Raw genomic sequence first — 20,542 nt, forward strand, 5'->3', positions numbered from 1 at the left:
CTCCACTGCTTTCAAGAACAGCAAGATTTCTGCTTCTGTGTTTGTATGTATTTCTGCTTGCGTGATCTAGTGGCTAAAGCACTGGACACGGACTTCGATCTGGATTCAGTCCCAGTTCTTCTATTGATCTACTGTGTGACCTGGGGCAAGTCGCTTCTCGGTTTCCCTGCCCACCCTCTGTGTGTTGTGTCTATTTCGATTGTAAGCTCTTTGGAACAGAGAATATGTCCTGCCTCCCTCACAATGGAGGCCTGATTTCATTGAGCACCACCAGGCGTGACTAGAACTCAAATGACTTGTTGTGGGAACTCAGCCCCCCTGGAAATCAGGCCTTAAGCCTCTTTGCACCTGTTTCCTCCTCCACACCCCAAACTTACCTGCCTGGGTACGTCTACACTGCAATGAAAGACCTGCGGTGCTGAGTCTCAGAGCGCAGATCAATTGACTCAGGCTGCGGGGCTAAAATAGCAGTGTAGACGTTCAGGCTGGAGCCTGGGCTCTGAAACCTGGTGAGGGGGTGAGTCATGGAGCCAGGGCTCCAGCCTAAGCTCAAATGTCTGCACTGCTATCTTTAACCCTACAGCCAGAGCTCCATGGACCCAGTCAATTGACCCGGGCTCTGAGACTTGGTGCTGTGGGTCTTTTATTGGAGTGTAGACGTACCCTGAGATGCTTAGGACGTGGAAGCCTGGCCTTCAATTTCCAGCTCTGCTGTGGACTTCCTGTGTCCCTTATGTCTGTGCCCCCTCAGTTTGCACCCTGTTAATGGGGCTAATAGCACTCAGGATAAAAAACATTCAGATGGTAAAGTGCTTTGAGCTCTATTGATTGAAAGTGCTGTATAAGAAATAAGCTTTAGCCTCATTTTTTATCCTGGAGGCGATTGAATGTTTGTGAAGCCCTGGGCCATCATGAATTAGGGAACGCCTTTGAGAAGGCACCTAGGTAGAGGCTCCTATAAAAAAGCTTTTAAAACTACCTGGCTGTTGTTTGGTTTAATTCAGGGGAATAAGCTGGGCAAAAAGCAAGGTGTGGAGGTTTCTTTTCCTAGCTGTGGGTTTTGTGATCTGATGCGGTGGAACGGTTCAGGAGCGGAGAGGAACTCGGGCAAACGGCGAACTTGGAGCTAAGAAAAATAACAGCTGCTTTTCAGGGTTTTCCCTCCCGCTTTTTGGAAGCGTTGTTTTGTGTATCATAACTCAGCACCGGAGAGCTGAGGTCACCAGGCTGATGCAGGCGTGGTCGCTCGAGGGTGATCAGTTCCAGTCTAGTTTGCAGTGAGTTGAGCCACGCAGCTCCTGCTATTTCCCTGGCGAGTCTGAGGGCCGGGCTGGGCTCAGGCGGAGCAGAAACAGTTGATGCTTTGGAGTTCTTAGTATAATCGCAGACTCGGTGACTAAGTGAGGGTCAGATGTGGTGAAAGCGCAGACAAGACACAGGGGCCTTCTCTTATTTTGATTAAATGCCCCTGTTCTTCTGCTCCAGGAGAATCTACAGAGCCTTAAAAATCCTTGTCTCACACAATGACTAAAACGACATTAAAATCCTGCGACTCCTTACTTTCTCCAACTAATCCGCCGGGACTGGCCTAACCTGCCTGTATCCGGTGCCCATTTGTATAATGGGAGCGCCTAAGGCCCCAACCAAGATGTGTGCTCTGTTGTATTAGAAGCTGTACAAATGCATGCGAGTTCCTGTTCTGAAGAACTTAGCCTAAATAAACGAGACCAATGACAGAAATGATATCTTATCCCCATTTTATAGATGGGAAACTGAGGCACAGAGAGACATGCTTTGGAGGATCTTGGCCTTAAAAGCACGTAACTCCTGTTGATTTCAGTGGGAGTTAAATGCCTAAATTCTTCTTGAGGACCTGGGGCTAAGTGATTTGCCCACAGGAAGTCTGGCCAGGCCGGGGATCTCCTGCATCCCAGCCTAATGGCTTAAACACAAGAGCATTCTTCTTCTGTCTCTCGTTACCACTGTCTGAACTTGAGGTGTGCACAGTAACTGCTCCTTTCCCTTCCCAAGAGCTTGCCATAAATTTTCCAGCTGCGTTTCTCTTGCCATGAGTGGAACCAGAGGCAAATCACTGAGTGGCCTTGGATGACTTTCAGAAGGCAGGATCTCCTAGTAACAAAGAGAAATGGCCTGGTTTTCTCCTGTAGAAATGTTAGGAGTTCCTTTGGGGTTTTTTCCGTCTCCCCAGCCAATTGTGCAACACAGAGCGATGGTAGACAGACAGAATACATCTAACCCCAAAGCCAGTAAGTGACCCAGACAGATACTCCGAAGGATTTACAATGAGGTTCTGCACAATCAAATTTCCCTTCCAACGCAGCTGTTTTGGTCTCTGATATTCCTTGTGCCAGGGGCTTTGCTGGGTCATTCATAGGGCTGGCACTATGATTCGGGGCATGCCCACTGAGGTTCTCTTCAGGGGCACCCCCAGAAATGTTCCCCTAGGTATCCCCATGGAGCCAGACAGTGGCTGGCCCCCATGCTTTGCCCGCTGAGTCAATGCCAGGCTCAGCCCTTGCCTTTTAGCCTATCCTCCTAGCGCAGTGTGGACCCCCCCCCCCCGCCCCATCCCTGAGAGGGGACATAGGTGACTAAAAGTGAAGTGAGGCCAGGTAAACCCCTGGGGGGAAGCCCTCGTGCAGGAGCTGGTCCAACAGCAGTGGTGTTGGGCCCCCCTGCTCATTCAGGTTTGGCCATGACATTTGCATGATTATCGTAGTACCCTTATACAGGGCTTTCCATCAGAATGCACTTTACAAAGGAGAGCAGTGTCATGATCCATTTTATTGATGGAGAAACTGAGGCGCAGGGCAGTGACCTGCCCAAGGTCACTCAGAAATCCAGTTGCAGAGCTGGGTGAACCCAGGACTCTTAGTTCCCAGTCCAGTCCCCTATCCACTAGGCCACACTGCCTCCCATTGCAGCAGGATGGCTCTCTGTGCAGCTGTGTCTGCCCTGACTCCTTTCCTTTGAAGGCAGCCCCTGCTGCCGTCACCCATGCTCCTCTCACCACAAGCTTCGGTCCCTGCAACGTGCTCCACATCTGAGCTGGCCACCGATTGGTTCCCAGGAGCGTTTTCTTGTAGCAATAAAGCCCCGAGTGGTTAGGAACCTGCGTACCCGAGAACGCCTCTTTTCCCCAGCCCGCCATGCTGCCGATCCGTCTCATTGCAGAAAGGAGAGGGCTGCCCACTGGGCATTCTCAGGGAGGCCCTTTAGCTCTGGAGCCAGGGGCCCTCCTTGGTGTGGAAACGGCCTGAATCGACTGACCTTTCGGGCATGCTTGGAAGGCCTCCTGGGGAGTGCGGAGGGTCAGTTGGGAGAACGGGGTGTTTACTGCTTTTAAACCAACATTCCTGTTGCGTGGTAGAGCTGTTTGTTTATCTCTCTGTCTTGGGTACTTACGTGGCCCCCATAATCATTAATGCGTTTATCCTCACGGCACGCCGGCAGGGCAGGGCAGGGCTGTTGCCCCTGCTTTACAGATTGGAAACTGAGGCACGGAATGACTAAATGACTTGCCCAAGGTTACGCAGTGGAGGAGCAGGGAATGAGTCTCAGGCTAGCCCCATAAGCCCTCCTTCCTCCCCAGGGTGGCTAGTGCAGTGGATTGCTTGGGTCTTGTATTTGAACAGGAAAAAAGGAAATCCTTTAGTTGTTCCCCCTCAGGGATGGGCAACCTGAGAACGCCACGAAAACCTCCCCTCCATCAGTTCAGGGCTGGCGCCCGCTAGTGAAAGAAATGTGGATTGTCATTCCCTGCCCCAGTGCTGCTGATAAACGAAGGAGTTAGATCTCCAGGGTTTCCTTTCATCTCCAATAAATTCATCTAAACGGAAGGTGAAATCCTGGCTCTGTTGAAGCTGTTGGGAGTTTTGCTGCTGATTTCAAGGGGACCTGGATTTCACTCCTGGATTTTGCAGTGACCTCTGGTTACCTCTTCCCCGAAGAATGTGGAATTGTTTGGAAGAACCTGTTCCAAATTCTCACATGGAGATGATGTCACGCTTATTGGAGTTGATTTTTCCTTTAGCGAGGCAGTCTTTGCATTTCAGCTTTTAGATCAGTAATCCTTGAAGCCCAAGGAAGGTCCGCATAGGCACTTCCTGGCCACTTCAATATGGGGAAAGGCATGGAATTTAAACCAAGGCACAAAATTTAGTTATGCACCAAAACCATCTACATTCCGTCTCTGCCCTCGAATCTCATTGCATACTCGTCAAACAGTTCTTGACCTCGGCTATGTTTCTTGGGTGCTAGGAGCCAAGAGGGGTAGGAACCAGCCAAGAAAGATGCATTTGTAGCTTCCAGCACAAATGTTCTTCATTTTCTTTTTAAAACAATCCTGGTTTTTTAAATCCCATGGGCGGAGGGGGGGAGTGGGGAATGGAGATCTTGTTATAAAAATGTTGATCTTTAGGCCAAGTTTTTCAAAAGTGCCCAGTGACTTCTGGATGCCTTAACTTTGGAGATACCCACCTGAGATGCCCTAAAAGGCCCTAATTTTCAAAAAGTGGTCTTTGAAAATCAGGTCCCTCTAAGGAATGTCAAGCTGGGCCCCTTTGACAATCAGGCCATTAGTGGTGCTATGCGAAGCAGGGAAGATTAATGAACTATTTCGAAGTTTTCTGAGATCAGAGATCTTCACTGGTTTTAATTCTTTGCTTTAAACAAAGGAGAACTTGGTATGCTTGTTTTCCTGTGCCGAGGAGGAGACTAATTCCGCTCTTACAGTAATACTCACTATGTAAGCTAATTACAGAGAACTGTGCCATTAGAAAAATATTCCCTTTTAAGGAGCACTGGATGCGCTCAGTTCTGGTAGAATGGACATAATGCGACAGGAATTCTGGGGCTAAAATGTGCAGCAGACCAAGCTGTGACTTCCTCTCCAGCCAGAAATAGTCCACGTATCAGTGCAACTAGGCTAAAGAACCCTTCTCCATCCCTGGGACTGCAGTGGGAGTCTTGCCCGAGGAAGGACTGCAGGATCAGGCCGTAACCCTCTTCCCCCCCCCCCCGGCCCCGCAAGTTGTCCACAAAAGAACAAGTCTCGGAGCTATGGTGGGGACACTATATTTTCCTAGCCAACTGGGGCTACGGGGGTGTCGCACACAGGGAGAGAAATTTTGGACCCTTGGATATTCCTAAAATGGCTACATTCAAAAAGGGTCTAATTTGGGTAAGGGTCTAATCCTGCTGCCCCTGAAGCCCATGGCAGTCTCATCAGTGATATTACTAGCTGCAGGATCAGCTCTCCAACCTGCCTGTCCAGCTCTTCCTAGGCAATGAATAGAAAACTAGTGGGGAGCGTGGAACCAGCCCCTCCCACAAACCTACAGGGAGAGTCAAGAAGCAAGGCCCAGATGTTTTTTCAGCCTCCCCAGCCCCTCTTCCCCCGGGGTTTTGTCTCACTCAATACTCCATGCAGATGGATCTTCAGCTCCTGGGACTCCCTCAGTGACTACAGGCTTGTGTTTCTGTTTGTGGTGAAGCTGGGCAACCTGCACCCGCTTAGGGTAGCGGTTGTGTCAGTCGGCCTTGGAGACAGCTGGGATTTCCCATTAAGCTGTGGGGCTGTCCATTCAGCATGCAGAGCGCTGCTGGCCGGCAAAGGGAATGTAACGATGCAGGTGGGGATTAGAATGTCACTCCACGCCCTAACGCAGCTTGTTTAATACAGCTTTCTTGGGCACACGCATCTGAGGCTCTGAGCCCAGTTACTAGAGATGGGAAACATGAAAATTCAAATTTGGAATCCTTTTCTGTAAGGGGATGGCAAGACCTGGGTTCAAGGAATAGCATAGGGAATAGAAGTCTTTAAACTATGATCTAAGGACTTCAGTGACTCAGCCAGGGGTTTGGGGTCTGTTACGGGAGTGGGTGGGTGAGGTTCTGTGGCCTGCCACGTGCAGGAGGTCAGACTAGATGATCATGATGGTCCCTTCCGGCCTTAAAGTCTAAATCTAATGCCTGACATTCAACAAGTCGCTTCCCTATCTGTAGAACAGGGACGATCCTTCCTTTTATAAAGTCTGCCCCAACGTCACGTTTACCTCTTTGTTCCCTTCTCGCTAGGAGCTTTCTTGAACCAACAAGTTAAGGCTCACCTCTAGTGTCATTTTGAAAGGTTTCTTTTCCATGTGCAAAGAGCAGCCCCATAGCTGGAGTCGAAAAGGATTCATTTCAGAGCAATGGTCCATGAGCCTCCAGGTATCCATAAAGTAGGGAGGGGGAGCGTCAGGATATATGGAATCTTTCTTAAAGGATGTTTAAAAAAGCACACAACCAGCTATAGACACACCAGGCTTGTGTCCCAGCTTTGTCTCTCTTGTTTACCAGGGACTACCCACAGTGATATCTAATGGCTGAACAGAATACTGCAAATATAAATTGGGGGAGGTTTGCAGGAGACAACCGCCGTACCAAATTGTGGTCCACACTGTGACAAAGTTCGAGAACTCCTGGCTTGCTTTTTAGAATAAGGAAAAGAAGCATGTGATGAGAGAGAGCACAGTGTGTGTATCTCCTCTTTAAGAGACTGCAGCTGTTCTGGAGGGGGAAATGGCTGCTGTATCTGCACACAAGCAGTTATTAGAAAATTTAAATGGGGAGTACTGAAGAAGAGCGCACTGGACTAAACCATTTGATTTAGTGTGCAGGTGGCAGGGTGATGGTCGTGGCCTGTGCTATGCAAGTGGTCAGGTTACATGATCCGGTCTCTTCTGGCCTTAAACTCTGACTGGGACTCGGGAGACTTGGGTTCTATTCCTAGCTCTGCCACTGGCCAGCTAGGTGACCTTGGGCAAGTCGCTTCCCTTCTTTGTGCCTCAGTTTCCCTATCTGTAATATGGGTATAATGAGACTGACCTCGTTTTATAAAGTGCTTTTGAGAACTACTTGATGTATTTGTAGCTACACGCATCGCAGGTCTGAGCCTCAAAATCTAGTTGGTGGTGGGTTCTGTGACTTTGGCCAGGGCCTCATTTCTCATTCAAGTTACTCTTCGCTGAGCAACCCAACAGCCCTGGATTCAGGCAGTCGTGTCTCTGCTGACGCTGGCATGGAGTGCGTCATGCCATTTCTCTGTCCCGTTCAAATCCTGCGCTCTGCGGCGCGCAGAGAGAAGAGCTCCGAGGTTGTATTCACCCACCATTGCTAGGTCACTTCATGTCAACCGCCCTCGCCGGAGCAGCACCCAGACTGAAGCGGCCTCGCCCACGTACAACGCCCACGTTCAGTATTTTCAAGTTGAAACTTTTCCAGCTGCATTGGCCGTTCCTGCGGCACAGCTTGGGATGGTGCACGGGTCCAGGGTGTGACCCTGGCAGACCGACTGACACAGCAGGAACAGCGCAGGTGCAGTTCGCAGGGGATCGATTATAACTTATCGCCAGGAGCCAAAGCAAGGTCAGAGACGTAGGAAAGGGTACTGGGAATGAGGAGAACCTCCGGAGCTTGGTGTTTGATTTAGTCATATAAACCTACAAGCCCTTTTCCCCCACATACACTCCTGATCCAGTGTTCAGAGTCCCGAGAAGTTGAGCGAACACCCTTCTCTTCCCCGACAAGCTCACATTGAGTTTGGGTCAGTTATTACTTTGTGGCTGGACAGTCCAGTGCTAGGAACTCCTGCCGGGCTTCAGTTTATTGGCATGCCTGCCACGTTCGTTTCATCTTGGCAACGTGCTTGCCTCCCCTGCCCTAGGTCTGGCAATGCCCCGCAGAAGTGGCCTTTCTTGAGCTGATTCATTCATTCATGTTCTGCTCTGTCCTTGAGCCCTTCCTGAAGGAAGCCTGCCAGTCAGACTAGGTTCTGACATGGTGCGCTGGTTCTGTAAGCCAGACTGTGCTCTAAACAAACACTGTCCTCTGATACCCCGCACTTAGCAAAGTGATTAGTGAGCAAAGCCCCCTAGTTTGCCTTGTGATTCAAAAAAAATCTATCTGTCTGATTTTTTTGGTGAGGTTAGGTGGGGATTTGCACGGCGTTCAGCAATTCCTGGCCCGGCACAGCCCCCTCAATCCTTTCGAAATGGCTGGCTTCGCAGGATTCATGTTGCATTAATAGAACTGTCAGGCTACTTGATTAAGGAAGACTTGGTTGGCTTTTTTGAAAGACTGAGCACGGCTGTTAATCTCACAGACACGCCCAGCGGCGTCCATCCTCCTTAACAGGGAAGATGCTTCAAAAACTGCTTTCAAAGGAATACAAAAGGAGTGTCTCCCTGCAGCTGAGTGAGAGCTGGCTGGGCATCTCCTGCCACTGTCTCTGGTGGATCTCCTGAGTCTTTAGGCATGTCCTGCAGTTGGTTATTGTATGTGCTGGTGCTTTTCAATTTCCCCTCCTTTTGGTTTCAGCAATCCCCGTGCCTGGCACTCGCTCCACAGTTTCCGATCCTCCGTCCGTTCACGCCTCCAGGCAGAGTTCCTCTGGGCGGCGTCCACCGACTCCCTTGATGCCTTCGAGGAGCAGTGGACGCCGGCCGGGGTTCTCTGCTTGGTGTCCCTGTCAGGTTCCCTTCGTTTGACCCTTTGACCGCACTCCTGTCCCTGTTGTTCATTAGTTGTCCCCCGTAATTTGGCTTTCCAGGTCCTGTGGACCCTGCTCTTGGGCTGGGGGGCGGGATCCTTTAGCAGTGGGCGGGCGAAGTCCCAGTCAGACTTGCTCCACAGTTAGGTCTTAGCTGGCTCTGCTAGTTGCAGGCCTGCATGCATCCCATCTTTCCTGCTGCTACTAAAGCATATTGGTTCCCACTGCAGCTCGTGTAATGGCTCCAGGAGGAGACCTGCATGGCCTCAGAGCTACCAGCTCTTTGCTCGATTCGTAGCGGGCACCCACAGACAAACACCAAGGGAAGCCAAGAGAGCAGAGTTCGTTTACTGCGCTAAACAAACCCGGAAGCTAGTTTTGTCAGAAAAACAACAACAGTTTTTTCCATTTGGGAGAACGGACACATGCTTGTTTTGTTTTTCCCAGTGAAAACCGCCCCCAAAACACAATGAAAATGGGGATTTTCATGAAAATGTGTTTTGTCAAAAGGGGAGGGGGGACAAAAGAGCTGTGATGAAAAAGTTTCAGCCAGTTTTAGAACCTAATTCCTGGAGGACCCCCCCATGGGACTAAGGATATTGTGCAGCAACGGAATCTGGAGTCTTCAATTAAAATGCCAGGGGGTGGATTGTTGTGATCTTTGCTCTGTGGCTGGGGATATTAATGGGAGAGCAAGCAGCTGGAGTCTGAACTGTGTACAGCTGATTGCTGCTGGCTTGTTGCCCGCTCGAGTGTGACTGGGCTGCTTTGCTTAGGAGGAAGATCCAGATTCAAGCAGGAGAGAGGGTCAAGCATCTATTTAGGAGGAGGAATAGTCTATGTGAGAGAGGCAGGCTGTGCTGAGCAAAAGGTTTAGGTCCGGTGGCATTTTGCTGGAAACTGGTTCTGCTGAGTTTTAATCCGCCCCTGTACAGGTCAAGTTTCAAGACGGTCTGTTCCCCTACCTGCCCTGTCTCCTGCTAAAGAGGAGTGGCTTTGCAGCGAATGTGGAATTCTGCCCTGTGGCAAGCGTCGCATGGAGACAGCCTCTGAATTACACACACACACAGAGCCACGTGGCAACCCCCCTCCTCCTGAGGATTCCAGAAATTGAATTAAACCATATTTTTGGTAGCGTAGGCCAGAAACGAGCTGTGTTTTCTCCAGCCAAGGAAAGATCAGGCGTTGCAGGAGCTGTGATGGATAACCGGGGGTAATAATGTATAGGATGTGAAATAACTGTCAGGGCAGATCCTGCGGTGTCTGCTCATGACGGAGGGGTATGAGTCATGTCTCAGATAAGCCACAGAGGAGGTGAAGGCAAGCGCTCACTCGCACGTTGCGGGCGCTGTACAGGCAGAAAGCGCCCTAGGAATCCAAGTAGTAGGGGGTACACTTGAACAGGCCTGTAAGGTGGTGATCAGAGTGAGAATGTCGGTGTTTCTCATCTGCTTCTTTGTTTTTTAAATGACTGGTTGATGCATGTAACAAAACCCTGCTCCCTCCAGGAGGAGAGGCTGTAAAAACCTGCCTGAATTAGTTTTACCCTGCGGCATCGTCCTGTTTCCATAACCAAGCTTTCCCAGTGTTGCTGGGGGCGAAGAGATTCATAAAGCTGGGGAATATAGCCCCAGCCCCCGATTCCCGAGGAGCATAACTCCAAGAGCTGTGTGTGTGTTGACCTACACCCCCTCTCCTCCATACTTGGGACTTGCTGTTCACCCAGTTGCATAATTTAGAGCAGCCTTCCGCTTGCTCTCGTTTATAGCCCATGGGGCTTATGTGGAAGCTGTAAAGAGCTGGGAAACAGGGATCCCCAGTCATACCCCTTATGCTGACTGGAGGGATGGGGACTGGTGCTGCTACATCAGCTCTGTGCTACCAGAAGATCTATCCCCGTATACCACATGAACCGATGGCTGGCCACACCAGCTTTAGCAAAGCTGTGTTCCGGTGAAGCAGCACAAAACTCCTCCAATACAGCAGATGAGTGGGACTTATCAGTCTGCCTTGTTGTTCAGTTGCATTACTGTGGGCTTGGACCATGAGGATAGTGCATTGTTTTGTGCACAAGCCAGACTCCACGGTGTTTGGATTGTCGCTAGGGCAGAGATTTGTTTAAAACTGTTTTACATCGGCATGTCGTAACCCGTGAGGGCTCTTTCATCTTACATTTAAAAACAGCGTTGGGTAATTTGTGGAGCTAACTTTTCACCCAACAGCGAGTGTTCCTTTGTTGCTGAGTGAATGAGGATCTCACTCCTTATGAACAAACTGGGCAGATCCGATAGATCAGTCTTCTTGTTTCAAACACCCTTTTCACCTGCCTGCTGTCCGAACAAGATATGAAAATGGTGGATTCTCTTTAAATCATGAGTTGAGGACTTCAGTAACTGAGCCAGAAATTAAGGGTCTATTACAGGAGTGGGTGAGGTTCTGTGGCCTCCAATGTGCAAAAGGTCAGACTAGATCAGTGGTTTTGAAGATGTGGTCTGGGGACCCCCGGCGGTCTGCAGATTAAGCTTTCCAAAGGGACTCACACCTTACTTTGGAATTTTTTAGGGGTCTGCAATTGGAAAAAAGGTTGAAACCCACTGGATTAGATGATCGTGATGGTCCCTTCTGTGTCTAAATCTGAGTCTAAAACACGCCTTGTAGAAGTTATGCTGAAGTTATTACAGAATCTGATCGTGCACCTAACATTACCAGCTTGTGTCTCTGTTTTTAGAGCATCTTAGGGACCCAGATTTCAAGACTTGCATGTAAAAATGCCAACACCCAAGCTGAATGGAATATTAGAACGCCAGGATGACAGGACTGTCCATGGTACAGTTACTGTGAGGTCTGAGCATCGAACACTCTTTATATGTATTTATCTCCACAACACCCCTGTGAGGGAGGGATGTGCTATTATCCCCGTTGTACAGAGGGCAGAGCTGAGGCCCAAAGACACTGAGGATCCTAACTCTCAGTGACTTCAGTGGGAGTTGGGTGCCTAAATCTTTTGAGGATCTGGACTTCGGTGACTTGCCAAAGTCATACCGAGAGTATGGCAGAGCAGGGGGCAGGAAATCCAGGGCTCCTAAATCCCAGGATAGCGCTGACCACTAGCCCTTCAGGCTCCAGCAGTTGTTAGAGGTACAGTTTGTAACAGAGTAGGATAAATGAGGGGAGAATTGGAAACATTCTGACTTAAGATTTGGAATACTAGAAGTGAAGGTGGCAAGGAGTAGCATGCCGGGGGGACCAGTGGGCAGCAGGTTAGAAGTTGGAGATGAATAGGAAGGACAACTCCCACATACTCTTAACTGGAGAGGTTTCTATCGTGTGCTTCTAAATGTTCCCCATTCAGGCTCTATCCTCTTGTACGATAATTTGCACCACCGACTACCCTGCTGGTATTTACGCTAGTGGAATCCCTTATCATAGATCCAATGTCCAGGTATAAGCAGAGTTTATAACACCTGTGCGTGGTACCGATATTAATGGTCTTGCAAATAAATCCATGTAGCTATATTGGAGGAACTTGCACGCGTGTAGACAAGCCTTAAGATGAGGCCTGTGCTGTGAAAGTGTTCTAAGATGCACTTTTACGGTCCCCAAAAGCAGCAAATCTTCGATCAAATAAATGTATTTTTCAGATTTAGGAGAACAACGAAGCACAAAGGGCCACAAAGATTTTTAAGGGTATTTAGCAGCCTAATGAGGCAGATGGGGACCTGGTGATCTCATTGGGAGCTAGGCAGCTATATGCTTCTGTTAATCTCATTACAGAAAGGTATGTAATACCTTTAAAAATCTGGCCCAAACCTGCAGAGGATGGAACTCTGATGTCAAAGGACACTCTGTGCATAAAAGGGCTGGCAGGAGCTGGACCCACTGCTGCCTTCATTGCAGATATCCTACTAGGTTTAGTCATGTGAAGATTTCAGAGGTAGCTTGGCCTAAGTGGATCGCGATTGGACTATAAATCAGGAGACCTAATTCCATCCTTAGCTGTGCTTCTGACCTGACCTACTATTTGACCTTAGACATGCCACTTTGTCTGTTTCCCCTTCTATCGTATACCTGTTGCACAGGTATATTTAGAGTGTATTATTCTATAGTACAGTGGTTCTCAACCAGGGCTACATCAACTCATCTAGCTATTTGCCTAGTTTTACAACAGGCTACAGAAAAAGCACTAGCAAAGTCCGTACAAACTAAACTGTCCTACAATGGCTTGTTTATACTGCTCTATATATTTGTGTGTGTGTGTAAGGACGGTATTTATATTCCAATTGATCTATTTTATAATTGTACGGTAAAAATGAGAGAGTCCGTAATAGTAATAGAGGGGACACTTTTTTTGGTCTGATTTTAAAAGCAAGTCGTTTTTAAGTGAGGTGCAACTTGGGGGTACTCAGGACAAATCAGGCTCCCGAAAGGGGTACAGTTGTCTGGAAAGATCGAGAGCCACTGATCTAGTATATACTCTGCCTAGCATGAGGGTGGCCTGCTCTTGGTTGTGGCTTCTAGATGTTGCAAAATCTGTAATGCAAATTAATGAGAACTACTCATACGGGTTAGTGACCTGGCGATGTTGCGAAGCTGGTGTTTGGGGGATTAGTCCATGGAGTTGGGTTAGGAATGAATTTGGCTGAGAGTCAAAACAGCCACTTGGATCATTGCTTGAGCGTAAGTTTCATTTATTTTGACAACTGTTAGTGCTTCGGGCCTACATTCACAGGCTAATGTGTGCATCGCTGCCCTCTGCTAGATGCAATCGCAACTACAGCTGCTGTAAGAGACTTTCCATTAGGCCAAGTGGCAGGACTGGAGGGTTGGTATTTTTGTAATCATGGTTAGGGTGACCAGATAGAAGTGTGAAAAATCGGGACGGAGTGGGGGGTAAGACCCTATATAAGAGAGACCCCAAAATCGGGACATCTGGTCACCCTAGTCATGGTGTGAAGAATATTGGCAACCATGTTTTAGATTCCAAAGCTGGAAGGAACCATTGTGATTACCCAGTCTGACCGCTTGTATAACATAGGCCAGAGAACTTCCCGAACATAATTCTTTGGATGTTGTTCTAAAAGATTCATTCTGTCTTGATTTTTAAAAAGGGTTGAGGATGGAGAATCTTCCACAACGCTTAGGGTAAATTGTTCCAATGATTAATTACTCACTGTTAAATATGTACACCTTATTTCTAGTCTGAATTTGTCTAGCTTCAACTTCCAGCCATTAGATTGCGTTAGACCTTCCTCTGCTAGACCAAAGAGCCCATTATCAAATATTTGTTCCCCATAGGCTGTAATCAAGTCACCCCTTAACTTCCTCTTTGTTGAGTTAAATAGATTGAGCTCTTTGATTAGACTCATTCTCATAGCTCTTCTATGATCCTTCATCTGTAGGCACCAGGACTGGACACACCAGTGCCAACAGAGGTAAAATAATCTCAAGCTTCCCCCGTTTATGCATCCCACAATGTTTAGCTTTTGGTCACGTCCAGCCACACCCCCCACATCTTCCAGTTACTGCTTCCCACAATAGTCCCCCATGCTATACATATGGCCCAGGTTCTCTGGTCCTATGTTAAATGAAGACTTCTCTAACTGTAGCAAGTTATCCTAAGCCTGCTTACATTCGATGGCTATTATAAGGTGATAGCAAATGTGACATTCTTGCTATTCTGGTCCTGAGTGAAGTTACCATGGTGAATTAGGCATGCAAATAACCAATCAATCAGTGTCATCTCTGATAGTACTTAATGGCTCTGTGTAACTGGTTAAGAAAAGGTAGTTCCCTTATCCTGACTCCTGGGCCATAGGCAGGAGAGGCAATGCTAGTAATGTATTCACTGTACTTCAGAGTTGGATAAGTGTAGTGTTTTCAATGCATAGGGAAGGCTTTGAGTTAGCTTTTCTCTGGCACAGCTGTTAAACTTTCTACCTTAATTTGGTGCCAGAGGTACAAGCCATGCAAAGGTTGGCCTTTAAAGTGATTTACACAGATACTCTATCAATTGCTTCTCAAGGTGGCAACCCTAAATGCTGTACAGCTAACCAAGGAACAATAGTAGCTGGTGAGAGATTGACTCATCTCTTTGCAGGGGAGAATACCAGAGGCCAATAAATCACAAAAGGCATTGGTCAAATATCTATGGGTTTGACTTGGAGGATGGGATTTCAGACTTAGACTCTTCTGCTTTTGTGGGCTTAACTTGCTGGGTTTGTTTAGGCATTTCCTAGCAATGAACTATCTTGATTATCTCTCAGCTGCTGTCTTATGAGAAACTGCATGATCTTGGCGCTCTGTACTTCTATTACTATAAAAACCTCACAGCAGGAATGCCCCTATCCTATTTATGTCCTTGTGTATTACAAGAGCAAGTAGCCAACCCACTGAAAGGTGACAAATTCAAAACTGGAGTAGGTCTGACTCCATTCTTTAGAACTCAGTCACAAGATATCAGTGAGGCCAAGAGCATGGTAGGATTCAATCAGCTTCAGTCATTTCTGGGGAGGCTCTACGTGGAAGGGGGTATATTTTGCTGCTATACCTCCTGGAATCAGTTCAGTTGCTGTGTACCTACAACTCAGGTTTTTAAATCTGTATTAAAATGCTCACGCAGTGGGGCATGAATCTATCTCTAAGTGACATGGTTTAGGAGAAGCCTGCCCCTTAGGAAAGCTTATTCTATAATTGTCCATTGCGGAGCTTGTTATATTTCCAACTGGAGCACTGAGTGCTGGGGCAGATGGATGACTCTCTTCTGATTAAGTATGGCAATTACTACATTCATGGAAGTTAGATGCCAAGATAATTCCCATAATCCTGCTGCCCTAAGGGTGAAGCTGTATTCCTAAATCAGTAGTGGGAGTCTTAAAGCTCTGCAATCATATATTGAATTCAGTTAAAACTTTTTAGAGAATAATGCTCCTTCTACGGATGGTTTTAGCAGTAGAAAATTTCACATGATGGATTTAACTAAAGACCACATCTCTCCACTTAATGTTGGGCACTTCATTTTATTCAAAGGGTGAGATACAAAACTCAAATTATAAAATACGACACACAAAACTAAAACATTTTCTGCAGACAGCATATAACAGGAAGCAAGATACCGAATGGTCCCCATAAACCAACTCAGCTGGATATGTACATGCAAAGGAAAACAATGGTAATATTTGCCACTTCAAATGTCTGTTTACACCCACTGAAGACAGAAAGGAAACTAAGTTAGCTTTCAATTCAGACAGATACCAATGGTTTTCTGTCAGTTTTCTCACACTGGGGAGGGATTCCATGTCTTGAGGTAAATGTCTAACGGGTACTTGCTTCGGGCCTAACCTTTGCCACAACTAAGCGTTCACAATCTGCTTTAGCACGGCTTACTCTGTTTGCAGACCTCTTCATCTTCCAGTCTGCCTGTGTTCTGGAGGAGGGAAGAGCTGTACAACATCCCATAGTAAAGGCATCGCCAGTCCGTTGTGACCGCAGCACAAGCCTGAATAACGTTAACAGTGAAGCTGCAGGACACGAGTCCTGGATGGGCTTCGTATAGCCACAGCTTCACCGCCATTGTTACTTGAACTAAATAGCTCAGGTGTGTCCTAAAAGTGCTTCAGTCACACCACTGAGTGCACCCCTTTAGTCTCCCAGTTGGCAGTCCAGTAACCAGGCTTGACAAGACTTGCTTCTGGAACATAGTCACTGGGCTCTGGTTTTCAAACATTCCTAGGGATTTTGTCTCCTGCGTTGTAAATACAAGTTGGGTGAAGATTTTTAAAACTGCTACTTCTGCCCCCACCCCCGTCTTTGAATAGTAATTTAAAAAGTGTACCGCCACGTTTTTGCCATGAATTGCACAATTTGCCTTTGAGCAAACCAAGCATACTTCATTTAACACACCAGTGCCAGGAGCATATTGACATTATTTCTAGGTGGGGATTACACTGGAATTTGTTAATCTTGCCTTTGAAAAACTGTTCAAATGTTTTTAGGACAACCCCTTTATTGGCACATAATTTAAACTAGGGTAGAGGCCAGGTTTGTTGCCTCTGGGTCTTGCTGTTCAGTAAAAGTTAAGGCCCAAAGAATATCCACACTAGGAGAGCTTTCCTTGTGAGCAAAGTACAGATCAGAGTAACTTAGTCCATAAATGGAGAAGATGCTAGTTAAAACCTTACCCTGGCAAAACCCATAGCGTACTAATCATGAGACACGCTCTAAGTGCCATTGTACTGGTAAATATGGCAAGATTTTAAAAAAATACACTGCCTCCTCTTGAGGTCTTTTATGCAATACTCTAACCCCGGGCAGTGCGGCTTAGCAGGATTGAATGGCTTAAACCTTTTCCAGTCATGACCGTGTTTCTGCTACTGTATACCCTGGTATCAAGTTCCAGGAGTGAACTTGCATGAGAAGAGCAGAGTTCTTTGTCTGAAAAATTGTCTAGTTCTATATTTCAGTAAGTTAAAAATACTCTGGATTTGTTAAATAATTGGTAGGAAACCTTCAATGTCTTCTCTTGAAATAGCAGCAGGAGTTATTGTTGAACTCTTTATGCACTAAAACAAAAGTGAACATATGCTACATTCTTACTAAAAATTCTTTTCAGACAAGTGTGAGCCGACGTATTTAAAAAAAATCATTAGCCCTCTCCTTAATCAAATGCATCAGTTAGGAAGGAATTAATGTTACTGGCTCAGTAATCTAAACATTCAGTTCGGAGAGCACAAGACATTCTAAAACTTCCAGGTAGCAGCAGAAGGGGGAAACAACATTGTTTCATCAAACCAACGGGATAAGAAAATCCTGTATACGCTGGCATGGCAATTGGCAAAAATGAGATCCTACCATAATCATTCAAAAAAATTCTTCACAGTGAGTGTATTCTAGAACATTCTTTTTTATGCATTGCAATATCTGATACTCTAGTCACATACATTTCAATTTTAGCAGGCTGAGTTTTGGACCTTAATGTAGTTCCCTGGTTTAATCTCTTCCTCTGCAATTTTCATTAGTAAGCAATTGAGCTTGATTTTGTAAAGTCTTTGGGGCTGTCCATCCTATCCAAGTAAATGCGTGACTTTGAGATTTTATAAATATTGCAAGGTAAAACAGCTTTGTAGAAACTATCAGACCTACAGCTCTTTAATTTAGTATCCTGTTTCTTTGGTCCTTTTACGAAAAGAAAATAGCTGCACTTGATATTCTCAATCAGATTTGTACTATGTAGCAATCCTACTTCTGAAATAAAATCCCATCTGTACAAACCTAGACTAGCACTTCTAGCTCGTCTTCCAAGTTAATTAGGGAAAAAGATCTCCGAATCAATTCCTCTCCCGGAAATCTATGGGTACCTTGGAATGCTTCCCCCTTTAAGGGTCTCACTTCCTTACATTAGAATCACAGCACGTTCTCCCCTTGACTTCAGCCCTTCCAAGTTTAACAGCAGCTCCCTCCCTCCTAAAAATGAAACTAACATAAGCTGAGGAAGGTTAAGAGTAAACTGTCTTTCGCTAACATGTAGTGCTGGGCTATATAAAAAATGTTGCTTGTTAGTAAATCATTGTGGGGAAGTCTCAATTGTCAGTTCAGGCTGAGGTGTCTAATGAAATTAGCATCTATTGTAATAGTGTAGGCATTAAATTGCTACCGTTACTACTTCATTCCTAAATACAAATTAATAGCTCAGCACGAATCGTGGCCCCCATACAATGCATTAATAGCTGTACTCAAGCTCTTGCTAAGACAGTAAAACTAAGCAGGGAACAGATCTATGAATAAGATACAAAAATGCAGGAAGTTTACATTATTGACTTCAGTTCATATCAATTTTAAGAATGGGAGAGGGCATTGCTATAGCTACGGTCCTTTGAACCTGTATGAGCAATTGACTACAGCATACTCAGAGCCGTGTTCGACAGGCCCTCTGGTAAAGCAGACTTCTACAAGGTCAAAATATTACATCTTGTGAAGAAGAAAATCCCTAACTATGGCGGCATGACCTTCATGTTCCATTAATAAGCTACAGGCTTCACTTTAAGTCTTACAGTCCTATGTTCTTTTATATGCCTTGGGTATAAACTCTGGCTGTTTACTTCAAACCCACCAATGACATTCATCCTTTTGTTGAAGTTCAGGGTACCTTTGCTATTTCTGCTTTTAATCCAATGCAAGCTACTTAAAATATTGTTCGTAGTCTTGTGAATGAAGCTTTGTTAATTTTCCTGGTCTAATTCTCAAACCCAAACCATTTATGCCCCTGAAACTATTTGCTGTCACTAGCACTAAGTAACAGCAGCCATGAAAATGAAAGCCATGCATTCGTTCCCTGCAACTCTCCTGACAAACACTGTCAAGCGTAGCAAGCCCAGACTAACTTTTTGTGCACATACAAGGATCCTGTTCTGAGAGCAAGTTTCTTGTACGTGTTCCAAATCATACTTGCTAACAGCAGCAGTAAAATAAACCCAGCACCTAAATTGGAATTCTCTTTAGTGTTGCAATGGTCCTGTGGGAGCAATAGATTTCTCCTTCTTCCCACACAACAAGGGGATGATATTGTTTGCGAATATTACATGCTTCCAATATTGGGTCAGCTGCTGCTCTCATTTAGAATGAACTCCAACAACGCTGGAGTTCTGTTGTCTGACAGCAGATTTTGGCCCACTGTCTCTGCAGGATTGTCAGTTGCTAGGCATTTGCCCTAGACTAGATTCTTTCTGAGGCTAATTTTAGGCACCCTAACCAAATTACATAAAGGGAAATCCAGTGACTAATCAGAATCTCTCCTTAAATCTTGTTTATGTAAACAGGCACAATCTCTTCTAAACCATCATGTCTGTGTGCTCATTTACGGCCTATTACAGCTCTAATTTCCATGTCAGTTGGTGGCACGTACAATTGACTAAAGTACCTGCATAGATCAGGGAGGTTCCTTTATACCTAAATTATCTCGCCCCTGAAACGATTACCAAGTCTCCTAGTGAGCACCTTTCAACAAAACAAAGCTATTGACAGGGTATATGGAATCAATTTGACAATCACTAATGTAACAATTATGGTGATTTTATACACAAAAGATGATTTGATCTAGGGGACTTTAAAATCAAGGTATTTTGGTACCCAAAAAGTCTCTCCATTTACTTCCCCATACCCCTAAGGTTCAGGTGCACTTTTACTCTACAGTTACAGACTTGGCCAGATTTCTTGGGAAATCAACCTGTAAAAAAAAAAATTTTTGTGAGCAAGACCACACATCACTATTTTACACTTCATGAAAGACAATATTAAATTTACTGGCATTTGTTCAAAGGCTTTTGTCCAAACTAGACCACTCTAGTTTTGTTAAGAGCTCTGGAAATAGTTCGACCAAGAGAATTGTTGTAAATAGATCAGAAAACTTCTCTGGGCCCTGATCTAGCTCAAGTGATAATTAAGCTTAATTTTCTGCACCCTCAGGGCGGGGGTGGGGGTGGTGTGTTTGTCTGCACAAGACTTTGTTTGTGGCAAGCCAGGATGTAAATCGACAGTGCTCTAGCCTGCCACATATTAAGTAGCCGTGTGGACCCTGCTATAATGCGCTGAAGTTCCCTAGTGCAGTTTTACGGCCTGGCTCGCCATGCACAAGGTCTCTGTATAGACATGCCTTGAGAGGGGAGAAAAGCAGAGGGACAGACATCTTTATGGAAGTGTTCTGCAAAAACGACAGCAGTGAGTGCGATCAAGCTCATGAGTGAAGCATACTGCATTCGCACATGCATTGTAGCAATATCTAAACCATAGTTTGTCTTTTTTTTGAACAAGGGATGGATGATTTAACTTCCACCAGCAGTGTGGGAAGAGCTTTATTCAACAGTAAAAGCAGGAAACAAGTCTTATCTGCCATCACTGTTTCCCCACTGACTTAAGCATGAAAACCCTCTTAGATTAAAGGTGCTAGTAAGTTCAAAGAACTGTAGTGGGTTCTGTTCAGTATAATAGATCTACTTT

At 46.0% G+C, this 20,542-nt stretch overlaps 1 protein-coding gene across 1 annotated transcript in view; it reads right to left on the minus strand.

The window, feature by feature from the left end:
• Positions 1–15,550: 15,550 nt before the first annotated feature.
• The window catches only part of GFPT1 (glutamine--fructose-6-phosphate transaminase 1), a 52,962-nt gene continuing 47,970 nt past the window's right edge, over positions 15,551–20,542 (minus strand). Inside the window, exon 19 of the mRNA XM_077805954.1 lies at positions 15,551–19,772. Within this exon, the coding sequence (XP_077662080.1) occupies positions 19,728–19,772 (45 nt within the window). The 3' untranslated portion in view covers positions 15,551–19,727. The remainder of the gene's footprint in view (positions 19,773–20,542) is intronic.

This window comes from Eretmochelys imbricata, chromosome 26 (assembly GCF_965152235.1).
Source record: "Eretmochelys imbricata isolate rEreImb1 chromosome 26, rEreImb1.hap1, whole genome shotgun sequence".
NCBI lineage: Eukaryota > Metazoa > Chordata > Testudines > Cheloniidae > Eretmochelys > Eretmochelys imbricata.